Source organism: Chaetodon trifascialis, chromosome 14, assembly GCF_039877785.1.
Source record: "Chaetodon trifascialis isolate fChaTrf1 chromosome 14, fChaTrf1.hap1, whole genome shotgun sequence".
NCBI lineage: Eukaryota > Metazoa > Chordata > Actinopteri > Chaetodontiformes > Chaetodontidae > Chaetodon > Chaetodon trifascialis.
In genome coordinates this window covers 19757975-19783551 of record NC_092069.1, presented here as the reverse complement: position 1 = coordinate 19783551, position 25577 = coordinate 19757975, and the positions used below count along the sequence as shown (strand labels likewise).

The following is a 25577-nucleotide window of genomic DNA, read 5'->3' as shown; positions in this document are numbered from 1 at the left end:
CTTCAACTTCTAAGGAAAAAGTGTGAAGAGGCAGCTTAACTTATAATAAATAGAAGAACTTTATTGTGAGGCCAATGCATTTGGCTTCATCAGTGTCACCATGAAACATTACAAACACTTAAACAGGGTTGATGTGAAGCACAAAAACATTCCAAAAGGTAAATAAAAAAGAACAGTTTTCACCTCTAAAGTATAACATCGACAGGGCTTTGAGCTTTATTAGAAAACACACAAAAGCATTGGTATAAAAACACAAATGATCATCTAATCACCATAAAGTAAATATGTTAGTTTCAATATCTATCCATACATGCGTTGTCTACCATCGATAAAGGTTCACTTCAACAAAACAAATTTGCTCCTCGTCTGTCGGTTTATGTTTACTTTCAAGTCTTGCAAGTTCTCAGATTTGTCAAAACTGAGATCATGTTAAGGCAACGCGAAACCTGGACCGAGTCTAAACCTGGATTTAAACTTGATCAGGGCAGCCCCACTGTGAACATCTGTCACCACCAACTGATAAAGACTAATCCATCTACTGCATGTCAGTGCAACATGTTGTCGTGTGTGTTTAAGATTACATGTGAAACATTGTGCATTTCCTCGTGACCTCCGTCTAAACTGAAGGTTTTTGTTTACAACATGGCACAGGCAAAATCCCTTTTAGCCACTGAACCCTGACACCTCAATGCATTCGATCATTGGTCTCATCCACTGGATTTTAATCAAACTGGATGTTCCCAGGTCTCGGATGCCGCTCCCTTTGGTCCTGAGAGGTGAATCCTCGTGCTGTAAAAGGCAGTGTCCCTTGCTGTCCATCTTCCAGAGGTGTCTCACACTTGGCAGAGGTTGTAGCAGGCCACAGGCCTCTCCAGCACGCTGTCTCCGTCCACCTCAAACACGTAATCGCAGCGGTGTGCGATGAGAGGAGCATCAGACAACGCCACGCTTTGATTCCCAAAGGAGATCACCGTGTCTCTCTGTAGGGGAGGACAGCACGGTTAGTGAAGATAATAAAAGCAGTTCTCAGTTTCGAGAATGTATTGAAATATCAAAAGAAAAGGGGTAAAAAAAAGTCTCTATAAAGTCAATTTTTTCCATTTTTGAAGAGCCACGACTTAATGAAAGCCCATGAAAACATACTCTCTCAACCAGCTTCTTACTAATAGCTGTGGGGTCCTGCGTGAATGTTACACAATATTACATATTTCAGTCAGGAGACATCTGCATTTGTCTCTTTGCCCTCCTGTTTCTCACTGGTTTCAAGTGGGAGGGACTGCAGTGTCCGTGCAGCAGAGTCTTAACTAAAGGCATAAATTCAGAGTTTATCACCTTCAGCCGTTGTTGGCATTTAAATGTTTGCTTTGTGCTTGTTAGGGTCAGGTTTCAGTGGGGATTTCCCTCTCTGGTTTTCCCCATTCAGAGGTTAAGTCCAATTAGGGTGGAGCCAGGAAGAGTATATAAAGCCACTTGAGCACTGACTGTGAGAGAGTTGCTTTGAGGTCGTCGTAGTTCAGTTATATATATAGACACACATACTCAAATGTTATTTTATTTTTTATAGGACTTATGTTTTTCTGTCTCAACCCTTTTTTTACTCAGTGCCAGACAACCACACTAAAATCCTTCATCTATGTAGAATTACTATCAGCAATGCTACCAGGTCCAAATGTCAGTTTGTCCATTGCTTTGCTTTGAACTTAAGTCCTCAAACATGCATGTGCACTTTGACCTCAGCAGTTCAAAGTTATCCTCCTTACCCTTTGGGGGCCACCTCCATTATTGGCAGCAGTAGTAGTTGCAGAAGGAGTGGCTGCTTTCTCAAAGTCCTTCTTGCATAAATGAGCCATAATCCCAGCAGCAAAGGCATCACCGAGAACATTGATCATCGTCCGGAACCGATCACTGAAAATGAGACGGAAAAAACTCATGAACACGCTGCTCCGACAGCTCCTGTAACATCCAGCGATGCTCTATAGTACGATCATGTTTGTGGGACTCACAGGACCCAATCGATGGCCACAATCAGTGAGATGTCAGCAGGCGGTAACCCCACAGAGGTCAGGACAATCACCATGGTAACCAGGCCCGCTTGAGGTATCCCAGCGGCCCCGATGCTGGCTGCCGTCGCCGTTATACTGACGAGACAAGAGCCGGGATGTTATGAGAGAGTGTGTTTCTCGACACATAAGGGAGGACGATGAGCTCAGAGTTTACTCTCACCTAATAGTGACGAGCTGGCCGAAGTCCAGGTCATACTCATTGACCTGGGCGATAAAGATGGCCGCCACCGCCTCGTACAGGGCCGTGCCATCCATGTTGATGGTAGCTCCCACTGGCAGCACGAAGCGAGCGATCTGCCGGTCCACTCCGCAGTTCTCCAGGAGACACTTCATGGTGATTGGCAGTGTGGCAGAGCTGCAGAGGAAGAGGACGTGAGGAAGTGGTCAGGTCAGGGTACCCAATGGAGATCTACCAAAAAAAAAACCAAAAACCTCTCCTCTTACCTGGATGACGTGGCCAGCGCAATGACAAGAGCCTGCAGCAGCCCGCGGATATAGGGGAAGGGATTTTTGCGAGTGAAGAAGAAGAAGAAGAGAGGCAGCAGGATGAGGCCGTGCACAAACAGGCCGGACAGCACCGTGATGAAGTACATGCCCAGCTTCTCTCCCAGGTGGGCCGGGTCGTGCATGTCCAGGATCTTCCCTGCCACGAGGAAGACGATGCCGAAGGGGAAGTACCTGCGTGGAGGGGAGGAGGTCAAGATCAGGGATCTCACATTTCACCTTGTGGCTCCGCATGCGCGCAACAAAAAGAGTCTTCGCTTTCTCATAATCTGAAAAGAAGAAACTTGAAATGAGCTGTAAAGGGTGCAGCTTTGCTCTGCAAAGACATATATATTCATATTTTCTTCTGTTTTGCAATTCTTATCCTTATATTCCCTTTAAAACTTATTTTTTTTACTCTTATTCTAACCATCAGTCTTTACCGCACGCCGACCTTTTCAGCACAGCTTCAACATTACGACACCCTGCGTTTCCATGCACACATAATGAGACTGTAGCAAATAAAACCTTTGAAGCTTTGAAGGCCGTTTCCTGTTTTCAATTGGCAGTGCCCCTGTGCACAAAGCCAGGTCCGTACACAAAGGCTGTCTATGTTTGGTGTGGAAGGACTTGATTTGCCTGACCTCAGCCTCATCCAACACCTTGGGGATTAGTTGCTGACAGTGAGCCTTATCTGGTCCAGCATCAGTGTCCGACCTCTCTAATGCTCTTGTGGCTGAATGTGAGCAAATCCCCTCAGCCGGGCTCCAGACAAGAGGAGAGGACGCCGTTACAGCAGCAGATTAACACCCTTTGCAATGGGATGTTCAAAAATCACGCATGGGTGAAATGTTCGTGTTGCCGCAATGTTTTCTCGAGCGTCCACCATCACAAACAATTGTATGTGCTGTTACGATAATTGAGCACTAATCTCATTAATGGAAATGCCTCGTTGGTCCATTCACTCGGATCTTGGGTGTAATCCAACTCATCAGCTCCCGTGGGAGCAGTAAGGACACTTCAAACGCCACCAGTGACTCTCTCAGATCTATTTTTAGATGTAATCTGGCTCTGTACTGTGTGTCGTCTGTCTTTTCTTGGATTGTGTTTGCGTGACACAATATATCTGTTTTTGAATGTGTGTGTGTGTGTGTGTGTGTGTGTGTGTGTGTGTGTGTGTGTGGGAGATGCGGTCTTACCACATGGCAGCGTTAATGATCTTCATGACGCACTCGTTGATGCACTGGCACACGTTGACGAGTGGAGCTCCACGTTCTCCCATCTTCCCCAGCAGCAGACCTGAGAACAGACAGTATGTTCACATGTGTTTCTGGTGTCACCCCATGTGCATAGGTTGTAACTAATTACTTAAGTAATGGTTAATAAATTATTTACTAATGCTTTATAGATCAGATATGGGGGGGATTTTTCACAACCTGGCAACCCAAAAGTTGTAATGGCTTATAACTGATCTATAAAGCATTCGTTAGAATTGGCTTTATAGAGAATAAACCCTTTATAAAGAGGTGTTAGACAGCAGTACCACAATGTTCATCTTCAATAAATACTTATTTTTAAATGCTTTCTGTGATATAATGATGATTATCTCACCCATCGTGGCTGAGAAGATGACAATCCCCAGTACGTTCATGCCCTTGCTGGTACTGGGGACGATTTTGTACTTGATGTCAGGAGCTGGGGTGATCTCCAGGAAGACTGGGTGGCCCAGTTGAGGGTTGTGGTAGTCGGGCATGACGTACACATAGTTTGCCTGAGACTCTTTGACATCAGCGCTCTGCACAATAGGAACCAGGTCTGTTCGGTACTGGAGGGGGATGAAAGAGAACCACAGAGAGCTGATGAGCACGGACTCGATGAAGAGTGCTGCGCAATAACTCTGAGCTTCCTGTTTGTCTACTCACCTGCTGAAAAGTTGCTTCAATTAGATTTGATGGGATCATGTTCCTGTAAAAGACAACATGCAGGCACGTTTATCAGACCATGCCTGTAGTGAATTATACAGTTCAACTGCCCAACTGACTGTTGGCAGCAGTGAACTGTATCTAAGTATTTACTTGAGTATTTCTCAGATTATTTCTACTTCACAGCACTTTAAACTTCTGCTCATTTCATTAAAAAGGGAATTCTCGCTTCACTACGTTCATTCGACCATTGCAGCTACTCCTTACTTTACGCATAAAGATTGTACATTGTATATAACATTGGAGCTAAATTATAGCTCCACCATGAGCAGGGAGTACACTTACATGTGTATGCATCTTTATCATGATTTAATAATCCCCTCAAGGAGAATATGTCTGCAGGGACTACTTTTACTTTTGATGCTTTAAGTACATTTAAGTAAATGATCTGAATACTTCCTGCACTGTCTGTCAAACTCATTTTTGCTGTTTTTCACAAGAATAACACCAAAGCAAACTCAACAACACCAAGGTATGACATATTTTCACTCCTCATACAGAAACAGAGAAAGGCCTTCGCATGTTCACAAGGCGGATGGCGAATGCGCACGGCCAGCATCGTGTGCTGGGACAGTACTTAAACAGCATACGTCAGCATCAGTGAATGCAGGCAGAAAGCTTGTCAAACACGTAAGAGGACTGAAATGTACACCTAGTCTTTGGCTTACAGCAGCACAGCAGCCACAGCTCACTAAAATAAGGGTTTTAGGAGAAGGTATTAGTGGATCTCTGGCATGAATGGCCCTGCAGTAAGCCTGAGCCCACACACCAGACTGCAGACTTTCTCTCACAGAGCATAACATTGCACAAGGACCTTCTGAGAAAGGGCAGGCTTAACAGATCACAATTAAGTGTCTCCCTATTCTTAGCCGAACTGCTGCGTAGAAGCGACACTGCAAAGATCTTATGAGTACTTTTTGTCCTTCTCTTTTTTAATTTGATGCTTCCCCTGCTAACAAAGTTAGCAGTCCAGATATAGACTCAAACACTGATCGGTTTTATGTCATAATTGCTTAAAATGTGCTGCCATTTTATTTGTTATATCATATATATATTTAACATATATATCTTTTAATCCTTGCAGTTCGCTAAATGTTAGAAGAAACCACATTTTCAAGAAGCTTCAGTCGCTGAGAATTTCGTGATTTCTGATTTCCCAGTGTTTCACAGTGAAAGCTATTATGCCAGCTCACAGGATCAGCGAGGCCTTGAGATTTTGTGATTAGGGAGCTTCCACTTCCTGGGGAAGCACAATAGAGGTCACAAAGTCTGAACTGGATTTGTGCTGGATTTAAGTGGTCTCTACTGGTTTTTTTGAAGGTGTTTAACAGCATTATTCAGCAAATCCCTGTCTGACAACACTAATAAGATAGAGGAGTGGAAAATCTGGAATCTCCTGAAAAGCTCCCACCGGGAGGGGGATTTTCTCCATCTTATGGAAGCGTAGGTGGGAGTAGTATGTGTCTATGTCTTCTTACTATTTCAGATGGGTATTCTGCTCTGGAACAAGCAAAAAGAAAAAAAAAAATACAAGCTTACTGAGAGAGGAGATTATCTTTATTACTCTAAGCCATGCTAGCGGCTCCAAGGGTGTCAGTCTGTCGGTTTACCACTTTGGTTGAGAACCATTTGATGGATTGCTATGAAATGTGGTGGCTTATATTCACGGTGCCCAGAGGATGAATCTTGTTGGCTTTGGTCGAGGCAGATGGCCGCCCACCCAGAGTCTGGTTCTGCTCGAGGTTTCTGCCTGTTAAAAGGAAGTTTTTCCTCGCCACTGTCGCCAAGTGCTTGCTCATGGGGGAATTGTTGGTTTCTTTGTAGATAAAAGAGCTTGGTCTGTACCAGCTCTATATGGAAAGTGTCCTGAGACAACTTCTGTTGTGATTTGGCGCTATACAAATAAAATTGAATTGAATTGAATTGAATTTGGTGATCCCCTGAGGTTTCATATAGCGCCACCAATAGGTTAAAATTTTCACTTATCTAATGATATGTCTCAGCATCTACTGGATGGATTGGCACCAAACTTTATGTAGACGTGAATGGTTCTCAGAATCTTCACACTGCCCAAAAGTATTATTTAAGATAAGATAAGTGCCAACAGACCAGGAAAACTTAATTTACCAAGATTCTTAAAAGTACTGCAGCCAAACAAGAAACTTTGTGTGCATAAAAAGAAAATGTGACTTTGACAAAGCAGTTTTGTGCTTGTCACTGTTGATCAAATAGATTTATGATTCTAGAAATTGTAGTTTCAAGCATTCAGTTACTCAGAACCAGTAAGAAAATCTCAATGTGAAGTTCCGGTATTTTATTAAGATAATTATGGCCGAAAAGCTTGAAACAAGTGACATTCTGTCACATAATAACTGTGAAGTAAGATAGATAGATCTTATCTGACAAACAACAAGCACATAATGCCTTGATTTAAGATATTTAGTGCAGTTCATGACTTTGGTGATCCCTCTGACTTTTTCCTCTGCTAGCACTGACAGTGTAAGCGTGTTAGCATGATGATATTAACACTCAGCTCACACCATTGCTGTGCTTAAATACAGCCTGACCCGGCCACTAGCAGGCCTATTAACCCATGGAAGGAGGAATTATATTGAATTATGTCAGAGGTCAGTCACAGAGCAGCATGTAGGGCCGATAGGTGTTGCCATCTTCATGTTAACATTGTGTGTGGTGTTTTTGCCAGTCTATATTAACCTGATGAGGTCCAGCAGGGCGTCAGCAGAGGTCATTACAGGCCCTGAACTTGCATGGTGGCCATCTTTCTCTGAGCCCGTCCCCGGGTGGATGATGAGCACCAGCACGATGCCGACGATGACAGCGATGAAAGTTGTCCACAGGTAGTACGTAATGGTGAGGACTCCCAGTCGACCGCTCGCCCTCGTGTCCATGGCTGACAGGCCGGACATAAGACTGGATGGGAAAACAGGAGGTATCTGATTAACTTGACAGTTCAAAACAATGAACAACAAATCAACTGAAACAACAGCTTATCAAAACAATGTATGTCACCATTGTTTTGTGCAGCATTATTGTTTAGGGATATTTTATTGCTGTGAGTTTTTCACTGCTCAGCTTTTAAGATTGTGAATTTCCCATGTTAAAATCAGCATTTTAATTACTTTAAAGAGAAGAGGCTGGGAGGAGGAGGAGGAGGAGGAGGGAATAATGTTGAGCATTTCTTCCCAGACCTGATTCAAAATCTTGAATTATATCATTAATCTTAGCCAAGTTAACCACCAGGATTACCCAGACTACTCACTTCTAAAGAAATACTCTCCCCAAAAATATTTATTATTTTCATAATCAAAATGCTACATTGTACTCATAGTCAGAATTAAGCTTCAGGTACAGAAATAAATATTAAATAAAAACAATCTGCATATTAGACGAAGATCCAGCTCTAACCGTTCCACTGATGAGGCTTTCCACGAAAACGTGCACGTAAAAACTTCATATCCACAAATCCCAGTGACGGTGAGGTTATGTGTGGGAGGTTTTCTGTGCTTAGTGCTTAATCTTACAAGTGCAGTAACACAGGTGAGGGCTTTTCTTACCTGGAGGTGATGAGTGGCAGAATCAACATCTTTAACATCCTCATCAGTAGCTCTCCAGGGAAGGAGAAGTAGATCTTAGCCTGTGTGAGAGACAGACAATTGAAGCAAACCTGGCTGGGGGAAACTCTTCTGCTACAGTGCGGTAGTGCATGCAGAACTTTGCAAAACTGTAAAATGCTCCCTTTAAATGTTTTTATTTTATTAGAGTATTTTGGATTCAGTTCTTGGACAAGAAAGATGCACATTACTGTTAATAGTACGAAATGGTTAATAAGGACCAAATTAGTTTTGCTTACTCTTAGATCAAACAGGATTCTCTTTTAAATATTTTTTAGGCTTTTTATTTATTTAATTTGAGTTTAGCTCATATGCTAAAACAACTGCTTTGAAAAGTCACATCTGTGAATGCATTTCTTTGTTTGCTATTTGTGTTTCATAGAGTCTTTCTTTGCAGACGATGATGCTGTGTGTTTTATGGGCCGCTGCCAGCACACAACGCTACACTGCTGAGCATGATGGGCAGTAATCATTGATTCCGGCTCGGCCAAAATGCATAAGCTACTTGGCCCATTGAGCATCTTATGTCACTGCAGTGAATTGCCAGGAAAACATGCACCCCTAAAAGTGACATTGAAACATTTAAAAATAATTTGCTGAGGCCTGCAGAAAGACTTTGATGAGAGAAATTGATCATGAAATAACAACAAAACACTTTTTATCAAACTTAATTATCTGAGTTTTATCAGACAAATAATGTGTACCCTTTAAACCTGCAATAACTGATGGTCATATTCTGAATTGGTATGGCTAACTTGTTAGCACGTAGTTGCCTGTTTACACATCCGACAGTCACGAAACATCATTTATTTTATTATTATAATTATTGTTATATTCATCATATTATCAAGTCCAATATTCATTCTCTTTTAGCTGTGTTTTGGCCTCCACCATCTCCTGAGGGAAATATTTGGCTCTTTAGGTACTAAATTCTCCACTATGTTCACAAGAACGTAGCCAGGTGCTGAGCAGGTTGTGTAGGTCTACAGGAGCTTTTTAGAGCTGCTGCAGCCGGAAATGACGTTATGTGAATGAAGTGAACCAAAACAAAACTTACAGACTGTAAAACCAAAACAATGAGTTAGATGCTGCAAAACTTTGTAAAGCTGGGGGGAACTGCAGGTCTGGGGTATAACTCTCTGTGGGTTCATCACAGCGAGCAATGCCTTCCTTCCAGTACCCAGGTGGTCCAATTTTGATAAAAAACATTGCACTGCACTTCTTCTGACATCTTTACCCCCCGATACTCCTGATTTTCTGTTTCTATCTGCTTCTACTATCACTATGACATACTTTCACCCATCCATCCATCCATCCATCCATCCATCCATCCATCCATCCATCCATCCATCCATCCATCCATCCATCCATCCATTGATACCTGTGTTGACAGGTTGAGCGACCGGAGGAGAAATCCAAGCACACATCCCGTTACTACAGCAATGACGGACAGTGTCAGCAGGCCATTCCTCTTGCAGTAGTCCTTCACATACGCCCTGACTTTCACAGACACAATGCTCTTCAACATCTTCTCCACACACTCCATCATAATTCAGGCTCGTCCGTATCCCAGCAGGCCCCCCCACCCCCCAGAGCTACTACAGATATCCGAATATCCTGGTGAGCTCGGCCGTCAGTATGTATCCCACGAGATCCGAGGCGGAGGACAGCCAGTGAAACTGATCAAACGCGGTTCCTGTCCCACACTGAGGAGCTCATCCAGTCTGAGAGAGGAAGTGTTGACTAACTGATTCCCAGTAAAGCACTGCCTAAAAGGATTATCCCTATCCCATGCTAACAGAGGCTCCGCCACAGCCACTTAGGCTTTATTAAAGAGGCTAAAGACAAGACTTCATGGCTGATTAGCTCCTCCATTTATAGCTCATTATGAGTTATTACAACCCGCCTCCAAGGCATCCCATTCATGAAACAGGTGCTTGAACCATGACCTCTGTGACTTCCATTCAGCTCTCATGCAGAGAAGGTCATACGTGACAACACCAGCTTTCATGTTTGCTCTGCTACCTTTACTCATGAGAGAAGAGTTAATGAAATGAATTATAAATAACAATAATCTAAACAAGAGAAAAGCTGGCGACGTGACCCAGAGTGTTACTGTATTAATGACCACTAATTAACTCTTCTGGCAATTTGTTCCCCATTTGAGCAGCAGAGAAGCTAAGACCAACCTGTGATCCACTGCTTTTAATTCATTTTCCTTTAAAGCAAATATATTCGTCAGTTTGTTTTATTGCTTTTATTGTTTTTGCTCTGCATGGTTTTGTCTGTTTGCTTTTATTGTTTTTATTTATCTTTATTTGTATTTCTTTAATCTTCGTGGTTTTTATGTGTTTTTGCTTGCTTGCATTGATTGTTTTATATTTTGTTTCTTTTGCTTGTGTACCCTGTAAAACCCGTCACGTTGTTGTTGTGTGTGAAATTTGCTATATAAATACATTTGCCTTGCATTTACACTGATACAGTCGTCACATAATGATGTGTAAGTGAAGGAGTTGCACTGTACAGGCAGGATTACCAGAGTGCAAAGGTGAGACAGCAGCATCAGTCCTCTGTGTTCAGGACATGCCTGACACTTGATCTTACGATGACGTTAGGCTTCGCTGTCAGTGCAGGGGTTAGGGCGCACACTGAGCAGCCTGAACGTCATTGGCATTTTAATTGGTAAATAATGCCTTCTGAAGTGCCTCAAGTGAAACTGAGGTGAACTTAAACCAATGTGTTTGCACTCATGATCGCTGACATGCTAACATGGTGTATGCTGCATTATATTTTTGCTAGAATTTCGGCAGATTTGAGATGGATTTGAGATGGCAGATGGATTTTATTGATGTATGGCTTTGGAGAAACAATCAAAAGGAAAAATGTGAAGGTTCTTTAAAAACAGTACAGCTACAGGACTTACAGAGCTGTAAACAGAAGTCATGGCATGCCATTGTTAGAAGTCGTTTTCTAGCGTGATGTTTGTATGTCTTGTTAATTCTGCTGTCGACCTACGTTCTCTGACGTCAGAGTGTCCATGCTGACCTGGGAACAGATCCAAGTTTGACAGTCCAACAATGTCTGTGTACGTCACCTGTAACCAATCCAATAACATTTAATCCTCGTCTTGAACAATGTACGCAGCAAGAGCCACGGCTGGCGTAAAAGGAACACACACATGCACACACACACACACACACACACACACACACACACACACACACACACACACACACGCTGAGAAACATTTGTCTCTGTTTCTTTGCGAACCCTTTTTTTCTGCTAAATCTTCTTTCTGTGGTAATAAACTCGCATGTTGGCTCTACACGTAACTCCAGGATTAACAAATTAACCAAAGCTAAATTCAATTCTGAATCTGAAATCTGAATCTCTAAATTTATTGTGATACCTGAGCTCAGGAACACTTTGTAAAACTGTTGTCGGTAGTAGTAGAAAACAGGAAAACCCAATGAGCTACAAGTACCACAAAATGAGACTCCCATCTGTGAAAATGAAGACCTCGGAATGAAAGTAACATGCAAATATTAGTTTCACTACTTTAATTTGGAAGGTCAGTTGGGGAAATAGTTAGTTGAAAAAAAATCCATCAAGGTGTCATGACAGCTTTTAAAAACTCTTTTGGTAAATTGACAAATAGTAGGTCTGAAATGTACAGAATAATGTGGCCACATACTCATGTGAATATTGCAGGTTAAGACGATAGATATTAAACAGATACTTGGTAGGTCTGTGCTTGGTGAGGTTACTGTCAGCTCTGTGTTCAGTGCTCTGTGTCAGAGTCTCTTCCTCTTCAGCAGCTGCATTCGCTTCCTGCTGTAACAGCTCAGTATCTCTGCAGTCTGACTGAGGGAGGTTTTTGTACAGCTACAAATCACTGTGTGAACACTCCAGCACTGTTTATTTCATGGTAACTTTTACAGTAATAAACTGCTGCATCTTCAGTCTGAACTCCACTGATGGTCAAAGTGAAGTCAGTCTTGCTTCCACTGCCACTAAACCGATCTGGTGTTCCTGATTCACTTGTGTCTACATATGATATCAGGAGCTTTGGAGGCTCTCCAGACTTCTGTTGGTACCAGTGCAAACATTCATGATGATCAACACGAGCGCGAACGTAACGAACAGCAGGGTTGGTTTGACAGGTGAGAGTGACAGTGGATCCTGCAGTCGGTGTCACTACTGGAGGCTGAGTCACAGTCACCTGACCGCTGCATCCTGCAGACAAAAACAAATCATTCATTTATCAGCACAAAGAAATGAGAGAAAAGGCAGCACATCATGTTTGAAATGTTGCTGAGAGAATCAACCTGTGAAACAGCAGCAGGCCAGCGTCCAGATGAGGATGGTGATGAGAGTCATGCTGCTCGTGCTTTCTGCTGTGTTGACTGACAGATGTGAGTCCTGCAGTGTTGAACTCACAGGACTATAAACCTTCTCAGTTCACTGGAGGATCAGCTGACCATGCAAAGCCTCCTCTCTATGGAAATCATCTCTCTGCTCTCAACACACTCAAGGCAACGTGGGACACAAAATCAGGAGAAATACTGTTTGGATTGACACCATCTATGATCTTAATGGAACACAAAGAAATATTTATATTACAAGTGCAGTTGAGGATTTAAGGAGAAGTTTGTGTCCACTGTGGTTGGTATGATGTGTCTGTTTGTCTGCCTTTCATTTACTGACAGGGTTCACTGCAGATAAATAATGTCATTCACTTCTGCTTTCATTTCCACTTCATGAGTGTAGCTCAGTGAGCTGTGAGGCCAGTCTGAATGGACAGAGCCCTGTCTTTCAAACCCTGGACCCTCAGAGAAACAACAGCACTGAATCTCTACTGGACAAATTCTGCCTTTACAGTCAAATCCAACACGCTGTTCTAGAGGCCTGTATGATGCTCCACTGGCATTCGACATGTGAAGTGTCTTCTCGTCATTTCATGCTGTATTCCCTTTGGTAAGAGCAATAAATATTTAATGCCCTTGTGGTGAATCCGATAGCCCTTCCTTTGACATTTTATTTTTCTGTGTTGAGTTCAAACAGCTGCAGCTGTGTCATTGTTGGAGGAACAAGAAACAACGGACATGCAAATTTGACTTTCACTTCAGCTTTGCGTGATGGTGAAGTTTCTGTGGGATGGAACAACATTGTGGTGACGGCACTAAGCACTACTTGTGCTTGTCTGACTTACTGAAGAATAAAGAAAAATGATTAGGTGTGTTGATACATCATTTAGATTTAGTTAGTTTACATTTAGTTGGAAATTTCCATGAGACAAACCTTTGTAAAGTAACTTGTTGTAAGATAAATGTAGTGCAGAAATGTGCAGATTATAAATACTCGAGTGCCATATGTTTCCCACCTTTGTTACTGTGATTGCGTACACCTGTGTCTGTTTAGTTCCCCTCTATTTAAGTCTGTGGGCTCTATTTTTGATTCCGCCGCCGGTGCGGCGCAGGCGGGCGCAGTCATCCTCGAAACTTGCCACGCGCCTCGCCAGCGGCGTTTTTAAAGGTGAGGCGAGGAGCTGGTGTGATTAGTGAAGATTTGACTCGGCTGTGTCAAACCCACTGCACGCCTTCTCCCCTCCCTCCTTCCGAGTTGCACTTGCAGTTACACTTTTTAAAAGTATATGTTAAACATAGTTTAAATCAAAGCACAAGATGTTTCTGTCAAGTAAAAAAATGTAAATGAAAAGAAAAATGAAAATGAATAAAAGAGCAAATGAAATAAAATGAGAGCTTGGTCACTTTATTTGGTTGGAGTCTGACTGGAGGCAGCGTCAGCACTGCTCTGAGTGACCTTCACTCTTGGGTGGGTTCATCCTTCTCCTCCACCCTGATTTCTCCATCTCTTGACTGTGAAGGTTTTTTTCTTCTGCTGAGCCTGAAGCCTCATCGTCCCTCTTCCTCTTCTTGAGGTGGTGGACTGGGTTTGAGGTGGACCGGGGTGCTGTGCTGCTCTGCAGTTCTGAAACAGAAAGGATGACTGATTGTTGACCAAGTTGAGGCAGGTCAGAGAAAAGTCACTGTACAAGATCAGATACATCTAAACTCATTCTCATCAAACGCCTCCCAGGTCCAATCTTCAGCATTCAGTTCAGCATATTTGCAATTTGGCATTCAAAGTTAGCAATTTTGGGAAAGTTAAATGTTTCCATTACAAGCCATCATAATACAGAAGACCTTAAGGGATTAAATTAAATGCATCTCAGGTGCTTGTGTGTGTTGCCATAGATGAGCTTACTGTTGACTCTGTCTGCCAGCTGTTCAGTGACGTTCATGCTCCTCCTCTTCTTTGCAGGGGAGTCGTCACCTGAGGGCGCGCACAGATCAGCATCATCCCTCTGTCGTTTGAGCTGTGCTGTCTTCGTGGCTGCGTCCCTCCTTTTCTTTGCTGGCTTGATGTCTTTGCTTCTGTGTCCATTGAAAAAAAAAAGTTTGAATCTCTTGAATCTTTAAGCAGTAACTAGACATTTTGGGAAATGGGCTTATTTGCTCTATCGCTGAGAGTTAAAGGAGACGCTATGCTCATCTATGGAGAGCTTTGGAGCTCGTGTCTCAGTAAGAAAGCAAAAGAAAGTATTTCCCAAAATGTCCAACGATTCATCTAAAAGATCAAATCATCAGCATAGAGATGTTTCAAACATCTACCTGTTGCCACACTCTGATTCATCCACACCCCGTTTCCTCTTCAGTATGGGTCTCCTTTCCCCGCTGATGATGGGGCTCTGGAGGAAGGGTTTCCCACTCCCACTCAGCTCAGCAGAGTGTCCCTCAGCAGGACGGCTGTGGCCGGCAGTGCTGTCGGAGGTCTTACCTTGACACATGCTCATCTTGTCTATGCTCATTTTCACACTGGAAGACAAAAATCGCTGAGTCAAACAACTTCGCCTGTCTACATCAGCACAGAGGTAATGCACACAGCATCGGAGCACACACTTACTAGGAGCTGTTGTCAAAGGTGCCAACAAGGTGGCTCATTGTGATGAAGGGATGCTGGAGGATTTGACTCGGTGTGATTCTGTCAGCTGCGTCCAACTCCAGCATCTTTGAGAGCAAGTCCACGAAGCACGCCCGGTCACATGCGTCTGCGCTCGCTTCTTCCCCCGACAGCCTCTGACACACCTTGTGCAGATCAGAGAGAAAGGAAATGTCAGAAAATCTCAAAGCATTTTTTTTTTTTTGGTAAATTTCAAAATCTGACATCCTACCTGCTCCAGCTGGCTCAGGCTGGTGATGGTCTGTGGGTTCCAGGTGAAGTTTCTCACTTCATGGGGTGACTAAGGAGAGAAAATGTTTGAGTGAGCTCATTTGTTCTCAATGCAGTGAAAGACTAAAACAAAGAAGCAAACATGTTAATATAGACACAGCCAGATGAAGACTAAATGTGTCACCTTAAATGTCCACAGGGCCGGCTCACGTCCTGCGTGGAAAAACAGCTCGGTGTACAGTCCAGCGTTCAGAATATAATCTGGAGGTTTTCCAATAGTCTGGACAATATGCCTCATCTGTGGGGACACAATGCTGTGTTACACTTCAAAATCCATTTTTAAGCTTTCACAAGAGAAGTTCTCCAACGGTTAAAGTAGCTACAAGTTAGAAGCATCTTTGCTGATACGGCAAAATATAAGCATATGTCATGATGTGTCTCATGAAAAGATATTTTCCTTTTCCAAAAGAAAACACTGAAAATAAGTTGAACTGCAGGAGAATGTTGTCTCTGACTGTTGTTTCCCAATGTGGGACTTTTAAGAAGACAGGATGCAGAAACGTGGTTTAAATTGACATTTACGTTGTGTTTTAAGTGTGATATTGTTAAATTTAATACTAACCAAATTATATTCATCTCTGGTCCTGAAGAGTGCAGTGCCGATCAACATCTGGGCGGCAATACAACCCAGAGACCACACGTCAATCGCCTCGGTGAACGGACATCCCAGCAGAACCTCTGGAGCTCTGAGACGAGCAAGAGAAACACAAACACGTTAGTGAGGTTATGAAGATCAGACAGAAGCCTGAGTCCTCTCTGACACAGCTGTCCCAGACACACAGACGTGCTGTCAGTCACCTGTTCTTCCATATGGACTCACCTGTACCAAAGGGTCTGAAGAGTGGATCCTATCCATTCGTTGGGATTGTCACAGGCTAAGCCAAAGTCAATGACTTTAACCCTCAGCGGCTGACGTTCATGATCCACCATCATGATGTTTTGAGGCTTTAGATCTGTGTGAGTAATCCCTGCACTCTTCAAGAACTTCAGAGCTGTCGCCAGCTGAAATAACAGATTTGAGTGAAAAACAGCTGTACTACAGAGTTCATGTCATCAGCAAAACTATGAAAAAACATCTTTATTGATGGATTTTTTTTTTTCGACCATGAGAATTCAGCCATAAAAAAAAACAAATCTGTGCTATTGTCAATGAAAACTTTGACAAAATGTAGAAGAGTTTTTGTCAGGAATTACAAACATGCACAGCCAAATATATGAACACTTAAACAGCAATTCGTCTTTTTGTCTGACAGTTTGGAGGATGGCCAGCATTTGTAGCCACAGTGATTGTACACACTAAGGATGACTGCAGACATTTTGAAGGTCTTCTACTGTCATTTGAAAGAACTGAAGACGTTAATGTATCAACCATCTCTGGCCTTTGGGGACATTATTCAATGATAATAATAATAATAATAATAATAATAATAATAATAATAATAATAATAATAATAATACATTATACTTATATAGAAACACACCTGTTGTACGATGGGGCGGATCTCTGCCAAGTCCAGAGACTGGAAAAGGCTTTGCTGCAGGAAGTCATAGAGACTGATGTCGAGCTTCTCAAACTCAAGACAGAAATATCCCTTGAAGGTGAAGGAGTCTTTCCAAGAGACGATGTTAAACCTGTCTGAGTCCAGCTCTTTAATCTTTTTCAGCATCGCCTCCTGAATGGATGAGGTTAGAGGGAGATCTGATGTGAATGCAATGTGTCATTGAATTATTACACAGAGAAATGTTTGGCAAACATAAATTATGCTGTACCTCTGCCTCTGCCTCCTCAATGCAGTCCTTGGTTTTGAGGATTTTCAGAGCCACCGTTTCATTGGTGGCTACCTTCCTGCACTGGGTGACCAGGCCAAAGGTGCCACTCCCCAGGATGGCCTGCACCTCATAGTCAGTGGTGCTGGAGGAGATCAGGCCTCCGACCACGACCTGAAAGCACTGGTAGGCAGTCATGGTGCAAGATGAATTATCTTGTTGATTTCACACACCTGACAGTAGAAAAGAAAGAATTTAGACACACAAAGTCATGTTTCTCCTCTCAGGGCCTGGCAGCCGTGAACATAGCAACATGTTGACAGGTGGGATTCATCAGGTTTGGTCAGGATCAATCAATCATTCATCATTTTAGCCTTAAACCTGATCTGAATCCAAACAAAGCTCAGCTAAAGACCAAGAAACAAATCTTACTTCTGCTACTATTCCTTCAGTAAATATACATTTTCATTGTAAACACTATTCCACAATGATCCCACACTGGAAGATAATTAAACATTTGCTTATACTAAAATAAAATCTTAAAAATACACGAAAATAAAACTACTGATCACTGAAGAAAATATCACAGATTTTTAGGCCCTTCACTCTCACTGATTTGATTTTTCCCGTTGTTGTTGTATTCATGTTCACATCCCTGCTCATCAATAAGATCACATACAAAGCTGCATATTATTGTAATTACCTGTATTTAATTTTCAGTATACTTAAAATACAGATGGAAACTTTAACATTACTGTTTAAGCTGAAAAAAGTAACCGGGGAGATGAGATTCAACTAATTTCCCAAAGTATCTGCTCCTTGTATTACTCATAATACTAAGTAGTGCTGTCAATCGATTTAATTGCGATTAATCTCATAAATGTCATAGTTAACTTGCATTTTTATCTAATCTAAATGTCCCTTGAATTATCATTTTAATACTCTTGTCAACATGGAAAAGTAGATAGGCTTGCTTTGTGCAAATGTTTTTTTTATTGAAAACAACGTATAGTGTTATATTTCACACTAACATTCTCACTTTGAGCAGTCGTTCACATTTGAAGCACACAATTAAACACTGTCAATAAACAGATGACAAAAAATAAATACTTGTTACAAAAAAGCCCTTCAACAGCCCTTTCTAAGGGATCAAAACAGGGTGATACAAAATAAAGTTACAAAGTGCACATCATTGTAAACTAGACTTAAGTTTCCTTTGAACATACTAGCAGTCAGACTATAATGCTCTTCTATTTATTCACCAGAGGCTTATCAACCCTATAGCTGCAGTAAGCTTGTTCTTAGTTGCGGTATCCATATGCCTCTTATCAAAGCATCCATTGTCGCCTGGTTTTGACAAGGAGGCGGCGGAGAATTCGCATTCGCCTCACGTGGTGTTTCAGACTGGATGTGATCCGGTGATAACTCAGTTCACAGCGACAATACACACAGATAACTTTTTTTCTTGTCAGTCGACCCATCTGGCAACTTTTTGAAACTGAACTTTCCGTTCAGAATCTTTTCGCATCCATTTCAGCGTTTCGCACTTGACATCCACACAAACCGCTAGCCTACGCTTTTACAGCTAGTGAGCAAGCAAGACCAAACACGCGCGTGGGGCGTGCCTAGTGTTTTGTTTCCGGTTTACAATCGGATCCTGTAGTTTTTTAACGATACTAGCAGTGACCACAGCTTATAAAAAAACTACAAGTTCACAAAGAGCATTAATCGCGCGATAAAAAAAAACAACAACAAATAAATGACGCCGTTAAAATTGATTTGCGTTAACGCAAACGCGATATTTTTGACAGCACTACTAATGATACTAGCAGTGGCCACAGCTTAAAAAAAAAAACAAAAAAACAACAACTACAAGTTCACGAGGTCACAGAGAACGTTAATCGCGCGATTAAAAAAAAAAATGACGCCGTTAAAATTGATTTGCGTTAACGTGTTAATAGCGATATTTTTTTACCAGCACTACTAATAAGCCATTTTCACTGTTTCTTCTAAAAACAATCTGTCACTGTCAGCTACATTAACTGTGAACCAAGTGAAGTAGTTTTGCATCTGCAGAGCAGCCAGATGTTCATGAAAACTTGACTGCAACAGGAGACTTTTCTCTGCATGAACATGTGTCTTTTGGAGAAGTGAATCAACTTACTGTACCAGACTTCCAAAAGTGACTTGATTTCAGTGATGATTTGTCTCGATATTCAGTGAATAATGACTGTTCGCAGACAAAATGTTTCAGAGTTGTTTGACAGGTTACCGGCCAAAAAACAAGACTGAGCTGACTGAACTGATGAAGTCCAGCATTTATATACATCTGTGACATTCTACTGACTCCGTTCCATCATTCTGGCCTCATTGTGACACAGATGCAGATGGAATGGAACTCTGTCTACATTCTATACACATGCACAGTATGTTTGTGAGGTACACCAAGCTAAAGCTAACAGATACCTCGACGGATACTTTATTTATTCCACAGGGGAAATTTGTATGACACAGTAGCTTCACCTATACAAACTAACAGTACAAAGAATGGTGCAAAACAAATATCACACAGAAGTACTGTGTACTAGTACATAACAGTAAAAAGATGCTCTTTTAAGCACATGCATGCATACATGTGAGCAAATTGCAAAATGCACGTAATTCTCAGTGCAAAAGTTCATAAGATATACTGCACTGTGCCAGAGGTTACAGAACATGCAATTAAAAAGTTAAGGGGGTCCAGTAAGACATCAGCATCAGCCCACTCCACTGAAGTCCATAATGTGACAAAGCAGGGATGAGGTGTACAGTTTGATGACCATGGCAGGATCTCTTGTGCTGCTTGGTGGAACATGTTTGGGACATAAGTCTTTGGCTGAACACCCTTCTCTTCTAAACCAGCATGTTGTGGAGGAGGTAGACTTTGTTCAGGATCTTCTTCTCCAGAGCCAGAAGTCGAGCCTGCTCTGGTCCCTCTTGTACAGGGCCCCTGTGCTCCTAGCCCACTTAATCCTATCATCCTGGTGCACCCTGAGATATCTACAGGAGTGAAGCGAATATAGTCTAATACAACAGACCTGGAACAAATCCTACCGTCGTGGAAGTTATAATGTTCAGTTGCTGTTGAAACTGTTTTAGCGAGGTGCTGATTCAACTGTCAGATCATTTTGGAGGATGTAGTTTGTGGTGTTACTGAACTATGTTGCATTACACAGAGAAGTGTCCCTGTAACTTGATTTCTTAAACATAACATAAAGGAGGAATCTGGTGTCCTTAGTCATGATTAGGCATTACAGAAACCCATTTAAATCTGATGGATTTCTGCAGAAGAACCCTAATTTCTTGATCATGTAAAGACCACTGTTCATGCCACATCACAAAGACTTTAAAAAAAAAACATTAACAACGCATCCTTGTATCCAAACAAAAAAGAAAAAAGACAGACATCATGTGTTTTATAGATACAAATAGAAATAATTTAAGCAACTTTCTAGACACAACAATATAATGTGATGACACAGCCTGTTTTTACTCTCAACTCCTCACACAAAGAAATACTCCACTCCAATAGTGTAATGAGAATAGAAATGCTACGTTTACATGCTCATATCTAAACCTCTATAAACATGGCGAGCAGGCGCGGCGCAGGCTACGCACTTGGTATTTTGGTAAACTGAGGTGCACAGAGGTATACCAGGATGGGCGTTGCGGCGCAGTACGGCTAGGTGTCGGCATAATCAGCCGGTGCATTTGGATTTTCGTTCCATTTCGGTCCACGCCGGCGGCGTAAAAGTGCGCTGTAAGCTCGCCACCCCACACCTGGTCAACTCCGTGCGCCAGTGGCGCACCGCTGGGCAAGTGGATTTTCGTAAACCGGCGGAGTCGTGCGCTCACGTCACCAATACCTCACAGGCAGGTTTCCACAGTGTCTGGCATTTCACTGCGATCAATAATTAGCAACAGCCACCATTCAATGCAATTATCTGAGTCAGCACATACAGTCAGACCTAAATTTATATATTTTGATCAGTATCTCATCTGACCACATCGCAAGCGCGTTCGGCACGCGTAATGGTCACTCAACCTGACCGAATGCACACAGGTGAAACAGGGATGTGTTTGTGCTTGGTGAGGTTACTGTCAGCTCTGTGTTCAGTGCTCTGTGTCAGAGTCTCTTCCTCTTCAGCAGCTGCAGTCGCTTCCTGCTGTAACAGCTCAGTGTTTCTGCAGTCTGACTGAGGGAGGTTTTTGTACAGCTACAAATCACTGTGTGAACACTCTAGCACTTCTTATGTCATGGTAACTGTGACAGTAATAAACTGCTGCATCTTCAGTCTGAACTCCACTGATGGTCAAAGTGAAGTCAGTCTTGCTTCCACTGCCACTAAACCGATCTGGTGTTCCTGATTCACGTCTGTCTACATATGATACCAGGAGCCTTGGAGGCTCTCCAGATTTCTGTTGAAACCACTGCAAACATTCATAAGGATCAAAACGAGCACGAACGTAACGAACAGCAGGGTCAGTTTTACAGGTGAGAGTGACAGTGGATCCTGCAGTCGATGTCACTACTGGAGGCTGAGTCACAGTCACCTGACCGCTGCATCCTGCAGACAAAAACAAATCATTCATTTATCAGCACAAAGAAATGAGAGAAAAGGCAGCACATCATGTTTGAAATGTTGCTGAGAGAATCAACCTGTGAAACAGCAGCAGGCCAGCGTCCAGATGAGGATGGTGATGAGAGTCATGGTGCTCGTGCTTTCTGCTGTGTTGACTGACAGATGTGAGTCCTGCAGTGTTGAACTCACAGGACTATAAACCTTCTCAGTTCACTGGAGGATCAGCTGACCATGCAAAGCCTCCTCTCTATGGAAATCATCTCTCTGCTCTCAACACACTCAAGGCAACGTGGGAAACAAAATCAGGAGAAATACTGTTTGGATTGACACCATCTATGATCTTAATGGAACACAAGGAAATATTTATATTACAAGTGCAGTTGAGGATTTAAGGAGAAGTTTGTGTCCACTGTGGTTGGTATGATGTGTCTGTTTGTCTGCCTTTCATTTACTGACAGGGTTCACTGCAGATAAATAATGTCATTCACTTCTGCTTATAATGAGTTTGTAAATTTTCATAATTAAAAAGCATCATGTTCATTTAACCAAGAATCAACTGATAGAAAACTGTGAAAAAAATGACTTTATTACAAGAAGACTGTCATCGTTTGTCTGTCAGGTGCAGAAAACTAAAGAAAATGAAAGAAATAACTTTCATTTATACAATAATTTCAATCCAGATCACTTAAAATACTTTGCAGATTCAGAAAAATATGATTTTATTTTTGTCAGAGACTTTTTTCAGTGTGTAGATGCTTGTTGACAGTGCAGGAGGTTTTTGTACGGCCACTTCATCAGTTTGTATCACTGTGGTGGACTTTTGGTGGAGGAACCAAACTCATCATTGACTGTAAGTATCACAGATTTATCATTTTTACAACATGAAAGATCAAACTTATTGTGTGAAATGAGCTAATTACAAAAGAAATTATTGAAGGAGTTTCAAATGTGTGTATTTATTGTTTTTTATCAAACTTGGCTGAAATCGCAATTTGACTTTCATTGTGCAAAGATTTATTTTATTATTGTGTTTTGGATGAAATTTAGGTTAAATAAATGCCAAATCACTTAAATATTCTCAAATTTTGTTTCAACTGAATTATTTTTATTTATTTATTTTTGGGGACAAAATGCTTGTGGAATTGGTCTGAGGAAAAGTTTAATGCTAAAAAATAACATCAGATTTCTTATCTGTCTATAAAACAAATAAGTGAGTTTATATGTACATGCAGTCCAGCTGTAGTTTGTGTTCACAGTTCGTTAGTTTAAAGTGGTGAAAAGGAAGTGAAACAGACAGATGACAAAGTCTTTAACTGGATTCAGACATTACATTTTGAAAAACAAGAAAATCATTGAAGTCATGAATTATTTACTGTCACACAATATAAATTAGACATGAAGATTAAATTTCATGATCATTATTCTAAATATTTCTTTATATTTACACTCATGTTGCATATGATTGTCTAATTCTGAGTGATTTGTGACGAGCGCCTCAGTCGAAGATTCATCAGTTTAAATGTGAAAATGAGATCAAATTTGAGCATTTAGTTTTATTTGTTAGCGCCTCATTTGGTCCCATCTGTCACCTCCTCTCCTCTGTCTGATCACAGTATGGTGCACACAGCTCATCCACAGTGGTGTTAACCTCTGTCATGTATGCTCAGTGTGTGGTGTTGAGCTGTGTGTCCTACAGTGGGAGTTAATCTGCTCCTCGTGTGTCTCTGCTCTCCCCTCCAGCTGGCTCCACGGTCAGGCCCTCGGTCTCTCTGCTTCCCCCCTCCTCTGAGCAGCTCTCCGGGGGCTCGGCCACGCTGGCCTGCCTGCTGAGCGGCTACTCTCCTCAGGGAGCCGTGGTGAGCTGGGAGGTGGACGGTACGCAGGTGACAGAGGGGGTCCTGAGCAGCTCCGAGGAGGAGAAGAGCGGACGCTACAGCAGCAGCAGCACCCTGAGCCTGAGCAAGGAGCGCTGGATGGAAGGAGAGCTGTACTCCTGCAAGGTCCTCCATAAGGGCCACAGCCAGACCCAGTCCCTCCACAGGAGCCAGTGTGAGGCCTAGAGGGGCCCAGGACAGGAGCTCTGTGTGTGGGGAAGCAGGAGGAACACAACTGCTGCTCTCATCAATATGACTTTTAATGTTTGCAGAGGAAACTAAAGCTTTGTGTGACAGAGAACAACACTGCTGTAAAGTGTTGGACAACAACGACTTAGAGAGAAATGTGTGTAGCTCAGCAGCTGGATGTGAGTGTGCTTCATAACTGTCATGTTGATGGTTGATGTTTGTGCTAATAAAGCTTGAAGTGATGAACAACTTGATGAAGTGTTTGGTCTTTTATTTCATGAGGAGCAGCAAGAAATTAAATACTTTTATAACTTCAGCTGATTCGCTCTTGGACCTGTCCCCCCTGGCCTGACCGTCTGCTCAAATGATTGGATCTCTCACATTTGTCTGTGTTACTCTGTTGGAAAGATCATTAAACTGATTCAACTCTTCATCATCTCCCACCTCTTTCTCTGAGTCACAGTGTTTGGGTCTGTTTCTTCATAAAAACCTCACAACTTCAGTGATTGTACAGGTTCAACAAACAAAATGCAACATGTGCGTCTCTGAGCTTTAGTGGTGATGTTCAGCTGATTTTTGTACCTTTGGATGGAGCCAGGCTCGATGGTTACCAAGACTCCAGTCATCACACAAAGCTAAGCTAAGCGGCCACTGGCTGTAGTCTCATGTTTAATGGTCAGAGATGAGAGTGGCATCAGTCAGCAAAAATATGAACAACTTCTGACAAAGATAAATGTGTTTGTTCAAAGGAATAAATGACATGTTCAGAGTTATGTGGATTACGGTGTCAGTGGAAAGTGATGGAAAAGCAAATGATACTAATGTGTGGAAAATAAACATGAGATGTTGGTGATCATAACAATGTTGGTTTCACAGTTTCTGACATGGAATAAAAATAAAACTATCTAAAAATATAAATCACACATATATGAGTGTGAATGTGTAGTTTGTGCTTGGTGAGGTTACTGTCAGCTCTGTGTTCAGTGCTCTGTGTCAGAGTCTCTTCCTCTTCAGCAGTTGCAGTCGCTTCCTGCTGTAACAGCTCAGTGTCTCTGCAGTCTGACTGAGGGAGGTTTTTGTACAGCTACAAATCACTGTGTGAACACTCCACCACTGTGGTCACTCTGACAGTAATAAACTGCTGCATCTTCAGTCTGAACTCCACTGATGGTCAAAGTGAAGTCGGAGCTGCTTCCACTGCCACTAAACCGAGCTGGTGTTCCTGAATGAAGTGTGCTTACAAGTTTTATTAGGAACTTTGGAAGCTGTCCAGATTTCTGTTGATACCAGTGCATACCCTCCTCTCCGCCATTGTATGTATAAACAGGTTTGCTGGTTTTACAGGTGAGAGCGACAGTGGATCCTGCAGTCGGTGTCACTACTGGAGGCTGAGTCACAGTCACCTGACCGCTGCATCCTGCAGACAAAACAAATCATTCATTTATCAGCACAAAGAAATGAGAGAAAAGGCAGCACATCATGTTTGAAATGTTGCTGAGAGAATCAACCTGTGAAACAGCAGCAGGCCAGCGTCCAGATGAGGATGGTGATGAGAGTCATGGTGCTTGTGCTTTCTGCTGTGTTGACTGACAGATGTGAGTCCTGCAGTATTGAACTCACAGGACTATAAACCTTCTCAGTTCACTGGAGGATCAGCTGACCATGCAAAGCC

General features: G+C 42.3%; 1 protein-coding gene and 2 gene segments (V, D, J or C); 1 reads left to right on the top strand and 2 right to left on the bottom strand.

Moving 5' to 3' along the window:
- The window catches only part of LOC139342383 (Ig kappa chain V-III region MOPC 63-like), a 34934-nt gene extending 22394 nt beyond the window's left edge, over positions 1 to 12540 (bottom strand). Inside the window, 2 exon segments of the V gene segment in view lie at positions 12063 to 12396; positions 12489 to 12540. Of these exon segments, the coding sequence occupies positions 12063 to 12396; positions 12489 to 12540 (386 nt within the window).
- The window catches only part of LOC139342384 (Ig kappa chain V-III region MOPC 63-like), a 48398-nt gene extending 24255 nt beyond the window's left edge, over positions 1 to 24143 (top strand). Inside the window, 2 exon segments of the V gene segment in view lie at positions 22659 to 22692; positions 23583 to 24143. Of these exon segments, the coding sequence occupies positions 22659 to 22692; positions 23583 to 23902 (354 nt within the window).
- slc1a8b (solute carrier family 1 member 8b) lies at positions 55 to 9834 on the bottom strand. Its single transcript, XM_070979450.1, has 11 exons — positions 9542 to 9834; positions 8104 to 8183; positions 7244 to 7459; positions 4469 to 4511; positions 4158 to 4371; positions 3746 to 3845; positions 2508 to 2741; positions 2224 to 2418; positions 2004 to 2138; positions 1761 to 1905; positions 55 to 980 (listed from the first exon to the last, which is right to left on the bottom strand). The coding sequence occupies exons 1-11, from the start codon at positions 9707 to 9709 to the stop codon at positions 834 to 836; spliced, it is 1677 nt and encodes a 558-aa protein (XP_070835551.1). The 5' UTR covers positions 9710 to 9834; the 3' UTR covers positions 55 to 833.
- Positions 24144 to 25577: the final 1434 nt, after the last annotated feature.

Bases quoted from the DNA above. Each gene is read 5' to 3' on its own strand.
- slc1a8b (XM_070979450.1), bottom strand. From the start codon at position 9,709: ATGATGGAGTGTGTGGAGAAGATGTTGAAGAGCATTGTGTCTGTGAAA. The intron at 4,512-7,243 runs GTTAATATAGAC...TGTCTTTTACAG, and splicing joins GCCCTGCTGGACCTCATCAG to GAACATGATCCCATCAAATC. The intron at 2,742-3,745 runs GTAAGACCGCAT...CCCTCCACGCAG, and splicing joins ATCATTAACGCTGCCATGTG to GTACTTCCCCTTCGGCATCG.